The sequence below is a fragment of the Talpa occidentalis genome, unplaced genomic scaffold, assembly GCF_014898055.3.
Source record: "Talpa occidentalis isolate TD23 unplaced genomic scaffold, MPIMG_talOcc4v2.1 talOcc4.7, whole genome shotgun sequence".
In the NCBI taxonomy this organism is placed as follows: Eukaryota; Metazoa; Chordata; class Mammalia; order Eulipotyphla; family Talpidae; genus Talpa; species Talpa occidentalis.
This window is the reverse complement of record NW_023605083.1, coordinates 3,803,277-3,817,213: the sequence shown is the minus strand read 5'-3', so window position 1 is coordinate 3,817,213 and position 13,937 is coordinate 3,803,277. Positions and strand designations below refer to the sequence as shown.

Genomic DNA, 13,937 nt, shown 5'->3' with positions numbered 1-13,937 from the left:
GGACGCCCAAGCCTCAGGTCACGTGGCGGAAGGGCCCGTCCTCGGAGCCCCTGCACGGCCGCCCCGGCCTGGCGGTGCTGGACGAGGGCTCCCTGTTCCTGGCCTCAGTGTCCCCCAGCGACAGCGGCGACTACGAGTGCCGGGCCACCAACGAGGCGGGCTCTGCGTCCAGGACAGCCAAGCTGGTGGTCCTCGGTGAGCAGGGGCCCCAGAGCTGGGGCAGGGCTGGCCCACACCCCCACGCACTCCAGGACGCCCTGGGTGGCAGCTCCCTTGGGGCCTGTGGGGGGCAAGGCTGCCGAGGTCCTGGGGTGCAGTCCAGGTCCACATCGAGGACTCCTTGTAGCCAGATTAGGGGCTGGACCTGTGTCCTGGGACCCCAAATCTGGGAGAGGGCAGGGGCTGGGGCCATCTGTCCAGACCAGGGAAAGTGGCCCGAATCCAGGCAACTGTGGTTCTCCGGGGGAGGGGCAGCACCTCTGCTTCTCTTTGTCCCCAAGTGGCCCCCAGTATCCGGGAGGACGAGCACAGAGTCAACGTGACGGGCATGGCCGGGCAGCCCCTGACACTGGAGTGTGATGCAAGTGGCTTTCCAGCCCCTGAGGTCGTGTGGCTCAAAGATGGGCAGCCGGTGGGTGTCCCCAGGGCCGGTGGGGGGTGGGTGGCATTCAGATCAGGTTTCCACATGTGTCAAGATGTGGGGGAGATACGTGATGGTGTCATTGGGGCTCAGGGAAGTGGAGGATTGTGGTCCCATGATGAAGTCTGGGGGCCTGCCTGGTGGAGAGGGCACCACACTGTTCTCGGAGCTGGAACCTCAGGGTTGCGGTCGCCAGCCAGCTCCCTGGCCTCGGTTTCTCATCGCGGATGCCGGAGGTGGCCAGATCCCGCTCACCAGCTCCCTCTGGCCTCTTCTGCCCAGATCCCCCACCTAGGCAGTCACCGCTTCCTGGGTGCCCTCCACTTCCCCAGGATCCAGGAGGGCGATTCTGGCCTCTACTCCTGCCGGGCAGAGAACCAGGCCGGGACCGCCCAGAAGGACTTTGATCTCCTTGTGCTCAGTGAGTGAGGCCTGAGCCCCCGCCCCCCCAGCCCTGCATCCTCTCACTTTTTAGGTGGCTGGGGAAGGGGAGAGCAGAGCAGAGAGGGGCCCCCCACAGAGCCCCCGTCCTCCCTGAGCTCTCTGGGCAGACACTAGCCAAGCACCTCACTGTGAGCTCTAACGGTTGCACAGGCAGCCCAGACAGCAGAGGGCAGGCCCGAGCCAACCGGGGTGTGTGGGGGGAGCTTCCCTGAAGGATGGGAGGAGTGAAGAGTGCCCAGCCCGGGTCCTGCACGGGGCTGGCAGGGTGTGAGGAATCCCTTCCCCTTCTCGCCCCCAGTCCCACCTTCCGTGCTCGGCGCCGGGGCTGCCCAGGAGGTGCTGGGCCGGGCTGGGGCGGAGGTGCAGCTGGCGTGCCGGGCCTCGGGGGTCCCCATGCCCCAGATGGAGTGGACCAAGGACGGGCAGTGAGTGCCTCCCCTCCCCCGTGGGCCGTGTGTGTTGGGGGGAGGTGTCAGGCATCGCCTGCGACCCCCAGGGCACAGGCGGAGGGCAGGGGCGCACCCCCACCCCGCTCCCCGGGATCACCCTGCTCTCTCCTGGCGGGGTTTTCTCATCACTCGGGTCCTCTTTTTGCGGGGGGATAAAATTCACACGACATGAAATGGACGACTCTCAGGTGTGAATTCAGCGGGTCTGGCGCGGCGTCCCACGGCCACCAGCTCCCTCACGTTCCAGGAGGCACCAGCAGCCGTGTCCCCCCCAGCCCTGCAGCCCTCCGCGCAGGCACGGGGCCTTCGGGCCTGCTCCCCCTCGCCGGCCTGCAGGGGCCTCATTCCTTTTTGGGACTAAATAATATTCCACATGGGGATGGGCTCATCGTCCCTAGAGCAGCTGCCCCCTCATCCCTGCCCCCGCGGGCGCCTTCACTCACTGGCCGCACCTCGCGACCACCTTTTCAGGCCTGTCCTTCCGGGAGACCCTCGCGTCCAGCTCCAGGAGGACGGCCAGGTCCTCAGGATCGCCAGCAGCCACTTGGGCGACGAGGGACGGTACCAGTGTGTGGCCTTCAGCCCAGCCGGCCAGCAGGCCAAGGACTTCCAGCTCAGCGTCCACGGTGCGCTCCTGCCTCTGCATGCCCCCCGCTGCCCCCCACCTCGCCGGCTGCTGCCCACCGCCTTGGAGGGGGATGGGGGCAGAGAGGGGTCCCTCCGCGTCAAGCTGGGGGGATGGGGCGGGGCTGAGGGAGCCCCGCTTGTTCCAAGCCCCCTGGGGCCCGTCTCAGCTTCGCAAGCGTTCACCGTCTCTGAGGCCAGTCGGGGCGGCGCCTCCTTCGACTTTTTCTCTAAATCAAGCCCCTTTCCTCCACACCGAGAGACGCGCTCATCGAAAGGCTGTTCACTGTCTCCGCTTGGGGGCAGAACCAGGGCCCCTGGCCCGGATGGGTGGGAACTGAAGCTGCGTGCAGAGGGCGCTGCGCCCGTGTGCTCTCTACAGAAGGAGGCTGCGTGCAGTCCAGGCCAGCGGGGTGCAGAGCCCCAGCCTGCGGCCCCCCCAGCTTCCACCATGAGGTCACTGGGGATGACCAGGCTGGCCTCTCCCGTCTGTCCCGGGCCCCACCCTCCCTCCCCCACCCTCCCTCCCCCACCCCGTGGTAGCAGCCTGTGCGTGACACCTGGAGGTGGCCGCCGGCCCCTGGGGGCCCCCGTGACCCCTCTGTCCTTCTCAGCACCTCCCACCATCTGGGGCTCCAACGAGACGGGCGAGGTGGCCGTCGTGGAGGGCCAGCCCGCGCGCTTCCTGTGCGAGGCCCGAGGCGTGCCAGCTCCGGACATCGCCTGGTTCAAGGACGGGGTGCCACTGCCCCCCAGCGCCGAGGCCGTCTACTCCAGGGGGGGCCGGCAGTTGCAGCTGGGGAGGGCCCAGGGCTCGGACGCAGGCGTCTATACCTGCCGGGCCAGCAACCCGGCGGGGCTCGCGGAGAGGGCCAAGAGGCTGCAGGTGTATGGTGAGTGGCCGGGGCAGCAGCTGGGGCAGCGGGGGGTGGGGGGTGTCGGCCGTGGTGGCCTCGCCAGGCCAGAGGACACAGGGCCGTCTGTTTAGAGCCCAGGCCAGCGGGGTGGGACAGGAACGGCACTAAGGAGCTGGGCACATTGAAGGGTCCAGTCTCCTTCAGACAAGCCGGGCCCTGCGGCCAGGGTGGGGGCTGCCCAGGCTGAGGCGGAGCAGCAGAGAATCCAGGTCTCTCTGGCCCGAGACTCTCCACAACCCACGCCCAGACCCTGTGGCCTCGCTAGGAATTAGTGGCTCTGAACTGACGGCTCCCTGTGAGCCCGGCCCGGCCCCTCACCGCTTCTGCTCGTTGGATCAGCTGCCCCGGGACTCGACCCCGCGTCCCCACTTAGCCATGAGCGCGTCGGGGGCGGGGGGTGCCGGAACAGGGGGTTTCGGCCGATGGAGGAGAGGGAGGGTGGCTCACGTCGGGGGGCGCGGGGCTGAGCAGGCCCCCCTGAGCAGCCCCGTCCCCCCCCAGTGCCGCCCAGCATCGAGGGAGCAGGAGGCGGGCCGCGCGCCGTGAAGGCTGTGGCGGGGAGGCCCCTGGCCCTGGAGTGCGTGGCCCGAGGCCACCCGCCCCCCACCCTCTCCTGGCAGCACGAGGGGCTGCCCGTGGCCGAGAGCAACAGCACGCGGCTGCAGGCGGGCGGCGCGCTGAGGCTGGAGCGCCTGGACAAGGCAGCGGGCGGCCTGTACAGCTGCGTGGCCACCAGCCCCGCCGGGGAGGCTGTGCTGCGGTACTCTGTGGAGGTGCAGGGTGAGCCCCACCTGCCGCCCTCACCTGGGCCGCACCCCCCCATCCCCACACCCACTGGGCTCGGGCCCCCCGGCCCCTGCCGGCATGGAAGGTGGCAGAGAAATGCGCAGTGTCCTGTATGGTCTGAGTCCTGGGTCGGGGGACCCTCAGCACGCAGAGGGGGTGGGGCCCCTACCAGGTCACCCATGATGGAGGCCACCGCTCTGCCTTCCAGGAGTGGCCAGATATTTACGGAGAACTCCCCAAAGCCCAACATGGGGCTATGGGCGCCGGCCGCGGGGATGGGGGTGGGACCCTGGCCTGTTCCCCCCATGCCATGTTTAACTCTGGGCCAGTCCTGTGTGGTGCTGGGGATAGCAGGGGACAGGGACTCCTGAGCCCCGAGTCTTCCAGGGCCACAGACATGGAAAGAGCAGGCCGCGCCTGTGGGAGGCGGGCAGAGGGGCAGGTGTGCCGTCCCGCCTTGAGTGGTCCCAGAGGCTTCCTGGAGGAGGGGCCATTGATGGGGGACTTGAGGCGAGTGAGGCTGCGGCCTTGCTCAGGAGCCTGAGGCTTGGGAGGTCCTCTGGCCGCGCCGTGCTCAGCTCTAAGCACCGATGCTCTGCCTGCAGTGCCCCCACAGCTGCTGGTGGCTGAAGGCTTGGGCCAGGTGACCGCCCTCGTGGGACAGCCCCTGGAACTCCCCTGCCAGGCCTCCGGCTCCCCAGTGCCCACTATCCAGTGCGTATGGGGTGGCGGAGGCCAGGAATGGGGGGAAGGCCATACTTTGGGGTGGGTGGGGATGGGAGAGGCTTCCTCCTCCCAGGACTGTGGATGAGGCCATGAGGTCAGAGACCATGTGGCCCTCCTGGCTAGTCCTGCAGCCTTGGCCTCGGCTGACCTGTCCCCCTCCCCACCCACTTTAGGTGGCTACAGAACGGCCGCCCAGTGGAGGAGCTGGCTGGGGTGCAGGTGGGCCCCCAAGGGACCACACTGCAGATTGACCACGTACAGCTGGGCCATGCCGGCCTCTTCTCCTGCCAGGCCACCAACGAGGCGGGCACTGCCGGGGCCGAGGTGGAGTTGTCCGTGCACGGTGAGGGCGTGCCTGGGACGCCGGGGAGGGTCGGGTCAGAGGGCATGACCATCTGGCCCTCCGACCTGGGGAGGTCTCCCCAAAGGGACACATGGGAAGCTGGTCTCAGCTGCTCACCACCCTTGCTGTCTGTGCAGTCCAGGCCCTCGCTCCCCCAAGCCTCCCTCTCTCTACTTGCTCTCTTCTTGCTGACCACCCTGACCATCTTCGTCCAACATCAGCCTCTCTCATCTGCGCCTGCTCTTCTGCTGCCTGGAAGCTTCCCTGGCTTCCTCTTTGCCTGTCTGGCTCCTCCCTACCTTTCAGGTCTGTCCTAGAATTGGTGCTTCCTCCAGGAATCCCTCCTTGATTCCACCACAGTTCTAATCTGTACTACCCAGCTCTGGGAGCTCTGAGTGTGCAGCACAGTGGCCACCTTTCTCTGCCGTGTCCCTGCGCCAGAGGGAGCCTGGGGCACAGAGTGGATGCTCAGTGCACAGATGGATGGACGGACGGACGGATGGATGGATGGACGTGCAGATGGACGGGTGGGCGGATGGATGGATGGATGGATGGATGGATGGATGGATGGATGGACGGATGGATGGATGGATGGAAGGATGGACGGATGGATGGATGGATGGACGGATGGATGGATGGATGTGCGGATGGACGGGCGGTTGGATGGATGGATGGATGGATGGATGGATGGACGGATGGATGGATGGATGTGCGGATGGACGGGCGGATGGATGGATGGATGGATGGATGGACGGATGGATGGATGGATGGATGGACGGATGGATGGATGGATGTGCGGATGGACGGGCGGATGGATGGATGGATGGACGGGCGGATGGATGGATGGATGGATGGATGGATGGATGGATGGTTGGGAGCATTTAAAAGGGAAAGGTCTGCTCTGCTGGCCTGAGTGTGGTGCTCTTTCTCCCAAGCCAGTATCTGGGAGGGCAGAGTGGGGCAGGAGGAGGCAGGAGGACAGATGCCGCCTCCCCAGGCACGAGGGGTTGCTGCATGTCCTGTGCACCCTTCCTGAGCCTGACCCAAGCTCACCCTGTCTCCCGCCCAGAGCTCCCTTCGGTGGTCATTGTCGGGGGTGAGAATGTCACGGCCCCTTTCCTGCAGCCCGTCACTCTCCGATGTGAAGGGACAGGGGTGCCTGCTCCAAGCCTCCGCTGGTGGAAGGATGGAGTAGCCCTGGCAGCCTCGGGGGGGAGCCTGCAGGTACATGCGGGGGCCAAGCCTGGCGGGGCAGTTGGGTACAGGCGAAGGGGCTGCCTTTAGGGGCCTGGAGACTCCAAGTAGGGTCCTGGCAGTCTGGATATGGGAAGGAAGATGAACACGGAGCCCACTTAACCTGGGTTCTCAGTGGGACCCTTAGTCTAGCCTAGGACCCCAGGAACTTCAGCTATCAGAGGGAGAAATGAGGGGGACGGGGATGGGCACAGGATCAGAGGGGTCCCCTGGACTCTGAGTGGGTGACCCAGAGCCAGCTGGTCCCCACGCCTCGCCTCCCCCAGCGCGTCGTGCTCCCATGTCCCAGGATTGACCTGACTGCCCCAAGCTCTAGGCCCCCTGTACCCCCATCCCCACGGCGAACTCTGCCCCCTGCTTCCTCTGTCTCCAGATTGAAAAGGTGGACCTGAGGGACGAGGGCGTCTACACTTGCATCGCCACTAACCTGGCCGGCGAGAGCAGGAGGGACCTGGCTCTCAAGGTCCTGGGTGAGGAGGGACGGGAGGTGGCTCTCGAGGCCGCGGCTGCCTTGGGCGTCAGGGACGGAGCCGGGCTTTAAATTCCCAGCCACACGCTTCCTTCAGAAGTCCAAAGCCAGGCTTCCGTGCCGCTTCCAGGGGTATCCCTCCCGCAGTCACACCCCCGCTGCTCGCTGTATCCCTGCCGGGTCCCCACGTCCCTGCCCTCGCCCCTTGTCTTTAAGAATCAGAAAGCAAGTGCAGGGACCAAGTCCCGCCACCCTCCCTCACCCCAGCGCCCGCTGGCCGCGGGTGCCCTGGTCAGCAGTGTCCAGTTTCACTTGGCTGCGTCTGCTCACCCGCTTTGTTTCGAGACCCCCTACACAGGACCCCTCCCGCTCTTTGTCTCTGGCTGACTCCATTTCCCGAACTCCCTGGAGTTCCTTCCATTTGCTGCAAATGACCTTGACGCCTCTGCCTGGCAGCTGAGCGCCCGCGGCTGGCCCCTCCCGGTTCCCTGGTCTCTCGCGGGCTGTGGCGGGCCGCGGCTGCTCCCGCCCCGCTGCGGAGCAGGCGCCACACCCCGCGGGGCACATTCTGAGCCGAAGCTTCCGTGCTCCTCAGATAACCAGAAGTGGGGTCGCTGGATCATGTGATCTTTCTGTTTTTAGTCTCTTGAGAACCGTCCAGAGCTCTTCCCAAGGTGGCGGCACCACCTCCCAACCCGCCAAGGGGCCCAGAGTTGGAGGCGCCCCTTGCCTGCTCTGGCCGCCTGCGCTCAGGGCCGGGGGGCGCGGTGCTGGAGGCTGCTGTTCGCGGCCTCTGTGTGGTTGTGGTGAAGGTTGTGGCCAGTGTCTCTGAGGAGGAGACACGAGCTATTTGGGGTGTTGCGTTGCCCAGGGCCCCATGAGAGGCTAGGGAGGGGGGCACCCCAGAGCCCACCCCACCAAGCCAGGGCTCTCCTTGTCGCCCCCAGTGCCCCCCAACATCGAACCGGTCCCCACCAACAAGGCAGTGCTGGAAAACGCCTCGGTGGCCCTGGAGTGTCTGGCTTCGGGTGTGCCCTCCCCCGGTAAGGCCCCCCTGGACTGAGAGCCACCTCCCCAGTGCCTGTGGCCATTGAACGAGGGCCCCCAGACCCAGGTCCTTCTCTGGCTGTAGGCAAAAATGGGGAGAAAAATCCCCTGGTTCTTCCAATGCCTGCTACATGCCAGTCACTGCCAGGGCCTGTGCTGAAGCTGCAGGACGTCTGCCCGGAGTCTGCTGCTCCCCAAGGCTCCCCAGGGGGTGGGGGTGAGGACCAGGGCCTCTACTCACCCTCCATCTGGGCCCCCCAGATCAGCAGTTGAGGAGGGGCTGGGAGCATGGGCGTAGGCATGAGCGCTGGGAGGACAGGAGGGCCCACTAGCTCCCCTGCTACTGTGGGGTGCTCTGCCTGGGGTGGCGAGGCCTGGAGAAGTTGTCCTCTCCCCAGGGGAGCCTGGAATAATGGCCCTCGTGTGGCCAGCCCCGAAGCTGCTCTCTGCTGCCTGCTCTCCGGGCAGGAGGACTGGCAAGACCCCTCGCATCTCTTTTCTCTTCTTCCCCAGATATTTCCTGGTTCAAGGGCCGCCAGCCTGTCTCTGCCCAGGAGGGAGTGACGGTGTCGGCAGATGGGAGGGTCCTCCTCATTGAGCGAGCCCAGTTTTCTGATACTGGGAGTTACCGCTGTGTGGCAGCCAATGTAGTGGGCAGCACAGAGCTGCAGTATGGCCTGCGGGTCAATGGTGAGCCGCCTGGGACTGGGGGTCTTTGTTCAAAAAGTTGAGGCTCCACCCATCTGTCTGTTAGTCTCTCTGTCCATCCATCCATCCACCCATCCACCCACCGACCCACCCACCCATGAAAATACCCCACTGTCCATCCACTGATCCAACCACCCTGCCAGTCCTCTGCCCATCCATCCACCTGCTCATCTGTCCATCCTCCCGCTCAGCCATCCAGTCCTCCATCTCTCCGTCTTCAGCCAGCCACAGTTATTGAGGCAGTGCCCCGGGGCCGCAGCCCAAATAAGACAGACCCAAGAATCTCAGTGCAGTGGAAGGGACAGGAATGAGCTACTACCCAGAGCTCTGTTGCCTGACAGTTGTGAGCGGAGTTAGTATAGGTGAGGTCCCACTGGGTGCCTGGAACCAGGGTGCTGACCTGGCCTGGGGGGTCTGGGAGGCATCTTGGAGAGCCGGGTGCCCTTATGGAGACCGCCTGCCCTGGCCTGAGGTCGCAGAGGATGGAGGAATCCTGGAAATGGAAAGGATGCCTGGCCCGGAGCTTATGAAACAAGAGGCGGCCAGGCTGGTGCTGGCGGCCAGGTGGGGCTGGCCAGGTCAGGCTTGCTCCTTGGAGCGGGGTGTGGCTGGGTAGGGCTGGCTGTGAGCGTCGTGCTCCTGCTTCCCTGGTGCAGTCGACTCTCCCAGCCGTCTCCTGCCCAAGGGGATGCCGACAGGGTAAAGCTGCATCTGATACTTCTGAGGGGGGCAACAGACTCTGTCCAGGGGTCCTCAGCCCTTGTCACCCACTCCCTCCCCATGATATGACCCCATGCCAACCAGAAGACCCAAGGTCAAGGACGGCCTCGCCACTGCCTAGCTGGTCAACCTTGGGCTGGTGACCTGCCCTCTCTGAGCCTCATCTCCCACGTGGAGGGCCTCGGGGTGGTGTTGCCAGGGAGGGCTGAGCCAGGAGGCCTGGAGTGGGGGCCTGTGTAGGGAGCACTTTCCCGGTGCTTTGGTTTGGAGCCACGTGCTGTGGCCCTGCAGGGCCTGCACCGCCCACTGTGGGGCTCAGCCTGCTCCGGTGTCACCCCCCTGCAGCTCCCCCACGCATCATGCTGCCCCCTAGCCTGCCGGGCCCCGTGCTGCTCAATGCCCCGGTGCGGCTGACCTGCAATGCCAGCGGAGCCCCCAGCCCCACGCTGATGTGGCTGAAGGACGGCAACCCCGTGTCCGCTGCCGGGACCTCTGGCCTCCAGGTCAGCAGGGCTGGGTGCCCTGGTTCACGCCCTGTGCCTCAGTCGGTGCGACGCAGAGGCCAGGGTGTGGGAGCACAGCTGGGCGGTGGGCTGCAGGAGGATGGTGGGTGCCGCGCAGGTGATGGTCTGAAGCCGTGCTGGGCCCCGAAGCTTGCACACCACGCATGTGAGGCAGTCACACTGTTTAGAACTTTCTAGTAGCCTCATTGAGATGAGTAAAAATAAGCAGTGGAGCCAACTTCAACGCATTCTAGTTTGCCCAGTCCATTCTAACGTGGACAGTGCTGCTCCTGCGGGTGGTCAGTGTCACTATGTCCTTGTCCGCTGGCCGGGGCAGGCCCCAAGATCTGGGGCAGCTCATGGGCCCACTGGATTGTGGGGGTGCTGGGGTGGGGCAGGCCGCCCCAGTAGCCTGGCAGCAGGGCCCTCCCGCGAAGGTGTGGGTGCCGCCTTTGGGGCACACCTCACACAGGCTTCCGGCCGGGGCACAGGTCTTCCCTGGGGGCCGGGTCCTCACCTTGGCCAGTGCCCGGGTGTCTGACTCTGGCAGCTACACCTGCGTGGCCGTGAACGCCGTGGGCGAGGACCGCCAGGAAGTCACCCTACAAGTCCACGGTGAGTCTCAGGCCCCCGTGGGCGGTCGTCTGGTCCAGGTCAGTGGCTTTCGAGGGTGGGACTGGGGCAGCCCGCTCACCTCCAAAAGGAGAGGGGTGACTGGGCGTGGGAGGCACCAGCTTGGGACTGTGGCTGCCTTCACATGGGCTCAGCTGGGATGTGAGCCCCCATCACAAACAGGCCGGCACCTCCTTTTGAAGCAGGTCAGGGAAGGTCAAGGAGGGGAGGCCAGGCTGGGAGTGGCCCCCACCCCCTGGTTTGTTCCGGCTGCTGGAAGAGGCTGGCTCTTACCCAGGCCTTGGCCCTGACCTGCTGGGTCCCTGCAATATGCCCAAGACAGCGCCTCCTGCCCCTCCCGCAGTGCCCCCCAGCATCCAAGGAGAAGAGCGGAACGTGTCTGTGCTGACCAACGAGTCGGTGGCCCTGGAGTGTCGGAGCCACGCCGTGCCCCCGCCCGTGCTGAGCTGGAGGAAGGACGGCCGCCCGCTGGACCCTCGGCCCGGCGTCCGCCTCTCTGCAGACAAGGCCTTGCTGGAGGTGTGCTCCCTCCCGAGGCCTTCGCCCAGGCACAGCGGGGCCCTGGGCACGGGGCCTGTGGGTGACCCCCAAGAGTACCCATTTGGCTCAGCATGGCCTGCAAGCCCCTCCAGCCCTAGTCTCCAGGCACAACCCTGGCCCATCACCCAGGACTCACCCTCGGCACCGCTTGGCACCCACACAGCTGAGCAGCTCTCGCCCACCTGTTTCCGCTTCTGCTCCAAAGCCTCCTTGCCTTTGGGCAGCAAAGGTCCTCCCAGGGCATCAGGCCTGCAGGGGCGGATTAGGGGCAGGGCCTCGGGATCAGTCTGGATGTAAATTCCAGCTCCTTCTCCTGGCCGGGCCACTGTGGGCGTCCTGACCATGTACCCTCGGGTCTCTTGTGTAAACACGTGGACCCCGGGGTGACTGGGCAATGTCTGCCAGGTCCCCAGAGAATAACTCATCCATGCCAGGTACCTCTCCAGCGCTGGGGACAACCTCCCAGGGCAGCCCGCTGCTCCTCCTCCCCCTTGACATTTTGTGATATGGTCATTCCAACTCTAGCACTGCTCTTTGGTTCCCTCTGTCTGGGGTGCCTGCCCCCTCTGTCCCTTCAGTCTTCAAAGTCACAGGATGGTCGTGCTCCAATACCCCCTATGTTAGGATCTAACCCCCAAGGACAGGGTCCCCTCCACCCCATTCTTCATCTTCCACCTTCTTTTCTGGCTTTTTCTCCTTCCAAAGAGCCTGGGAGCAGATTAAAGGTAGCGTGGGACCCACCGCCCTTAGCAGGGCTGGGTGGATGAGAAGTGGGGTGAAGCTGGCAGGGCTGCCATTTAGGGAGCCCGTTCCATGTGTCTGGACTGTGTTGGACACACGGGTGCTGTCTTCTGGAAACTTCTCTGGGCATTCCTGGTGGGGATGCTGGGACTTGGCGGGGTAAAGTGATCTGCCCGGGTCTCACGGGTGCCAGAGGAGGCCTGTCTCCTTGCTGCCCTGCTCCTGGGGCTGAGGGTGGCATCTGCCCCCGGCCAGGTGCACAGAGCGGAGGTGGGCGATGCGGGCCGCTACACCTGCGAGGCGCTGAACCAGGCAGGCCGCTCGGAGAAGCACTACAACCTCAATGTCTGGGGTAAGGTCTCGCGGGCCGGGCTGGGGCGCCTTCCCAGACGCTGCAGGGCTGGCTCCTAGGCCCTGGGGTGCAGAGGGAGGGGTGCTGCCTCCACTGGGTCCCGGGAGCAGTCTTCCTCCACCTGCCCTCACCTCACTCCTGTCCCACCCCAGACCCCTCACCCCCTCTTTGCTCTTACCCAGCCGCTCCAGTGTTCCCCTCTCGGGAGCCCCTCACCCTGACCGTGATGGAGGGGCACCCTGCCAGGATGTCCTGCGAGTGCTGGGGTGTCCCCTTCCCCAAGATCTCCTGGAAGAAGGACGGTAGGATCGGTGCCCTTGCCAGCCCCACCCTATTGCCCCTCACAAGGAGGCTGCTCCCTGACCTCACTGTGCCCCCCCACCCCGCCCCAGCGCTTAGCTGAGAGGGGGTGGGTGCACTTACACTCCTTGGGAGTGGGGTGCTGGGTACAGAAGGAATGCTCCCTCAGCCCTCTCTGCACAGTGCCCCAGTCTGCAGGCCCTTGCCCTCATCCCTTCCCAGTCAGTGAGAGCTGGGTCAGGCCTCAGGTGTCACTTCTTCCAGGAAGCCCTCCCTGACTCCCACCCCAGGCTAGGTGAGGCCTCCTTGACCTAGCCGTGTAGTAACTTGTCATGTCACCATCTCAGTCCTTAGTCCTCTCCTCCAGGAGCAGGTGGGCGCTGTGAGGCACCATCTTACTGAATTCCAAGACAGGACCTGGTCCAAATGGATGTTCAATTCAGATTTGGACTTCATTTATTACCCAGTATTTATGGGGAGTCTCTCCACTCCCCTATGCTAGATGCTGAGGGTACAGCGGGGGAGCGGGGCAGTCAGATAAAAGAAAAGTCAGGAAATCGCTTGGTACCTTAGGGGACAAGTGCTTTGGAGAAAAATAAAGCCAGGCAAAGGGGTAAAGATGTGCGGGGTGGGGGGGTGGGGAGCTGCGATTCTAAGCTGAGTGGCCGGGACAGCTGACCAAGCCGACTTTAAGAAGGTGAAGGCTCTCCTGGGGCAAGCATCCGGCCAGCTCAGGTGTAAAGGGCCTGAGACAGGGAGGAGCAAGTGTTTGAAAAACAGCGAAGAGGCCAGTAGCCTGGAGCAGAGGGGGCAGGGGGACAGAACAGACGGTCAGCAGGCGGTGGGGCTGGGTGGGAGGCTTTGGTTTGGGTCCCTGGCTTTTCCCTCCAGCGAGAAGGGCAGGGCTGTGCGCACAGGAGGGCAGAACCCCGTTCACGCGCCCGCCGCTTCCTGTTGCCAGCTGTGCCGAGGCTAGACCCGGAGAGGGGGCAGCGGGAGCAGGAGGAGGCCTGGGCTGGGCGGGTGCAGGAGGGCGCTGGTGGGACTGTCTGGGGCGCTGGGGCCTGAGAAGCGGTGCTGCCATCACAAAAGGGCACAGCTGCAGAGCAGAGCTGGGGCACGCCTGGGGCTGGGGGCATAGCAACTTGGAGACATCCGTTGGATATCAAGTGGGCGGTCAAACAGATGTGGGGAGCTCATGGGGTGAGTGGGGGTGAACTGGGAATAAACCCTGGAGCAGCCAGAAGGGCCTAGGGCGTGGACAGCAGAGAGGTGAGACGGAGACCTGCACGTGGGTCTTAGTGGCCGGCTGACCCCCCCACAGGCTCAGAGCTCCAATCCGCTTGGAGCATGCGCAGAAGGACAGATGTTCGGGTTTCATGCGGGGCCTGCAGACCCTACCTCAGACCCTCCTCGCGTCCCGCGGCTTGGGCGCTGCAGCTAGATGGCCGGGTCGGGGGGGCCCTTCATTCAGGAGCCTCGTCGAGTCCTGCTCTGTGCTGGGCCCCGGGGAGCCGCTAAAGGTCCCTGAGGGAAACTGAGGTGGGGCCGGCCCTCCTGGGGGCCCAGACCAGGGCAGCATTCAGAGGGGATGGCTGCAGGCAGACCTGTGGTGGGGAGAACCTTGGGGGTTGTCGGAGTTCAGAAGGGGGTGCCAGGGTCAGACTTGGTGGAGGTGACGTCTCACCTGAAGGGCGAGCAGGAGATGGCCGGGGCGGGTCGGAGGGCGGATGCTCCAGGT

At 65.0% G+C, this 13,937-nt stretch overlaps 1 protein-coding gene across 1 annotated transcript in view; it reads left to right on the top strand.

The window, feature by feature from the left end:
* HMCN2 (hemicentin 2) overlaps positions 1-13,937 on the top strand; it is a 117,886-nt gene that overhangs the window by 59,874 nt on the left and 44,075 nt on the right. The window contains 18 exon segments of the mRNA XM_037491448.2: positions 1-195; positions 501-631; positions 923-1,061; positions 1,383-1,509; positions 2,005-2,159; positions 2,772-3,050; positions 3,576-3,854; positions 4,466-4,574; positions 4,760-4,929; positions 5,999-6,153; positions 6,557-6,653; positions 7,600-7,695; positions 8,213-8,389; positions 9,473-9,630; positions 10,122-10,245; positions 10,607-10,782; positions 11,800-11,896; positions 12,079-12,198. Coding sequence (XP_037347345.1) covers positions 1-195; positions 501-631; positions 923-1,061; positions 1,383-1,509; positions 2,005-2,159; positions 2,772-3,050; positions 3,576-3,854; positions 4,466-4,574; positions 4,760-4,929; positions 5,999-6,153; positions 6,557-6,653; positions 7,600-7,695; positions 8,213-8,389; positions 9,473-9,630; positions 10,122-10,245; positions 10,607-10,782; positions 11,800-11,896; positions 12,079-12,198 — 2,784 coding nt within the window.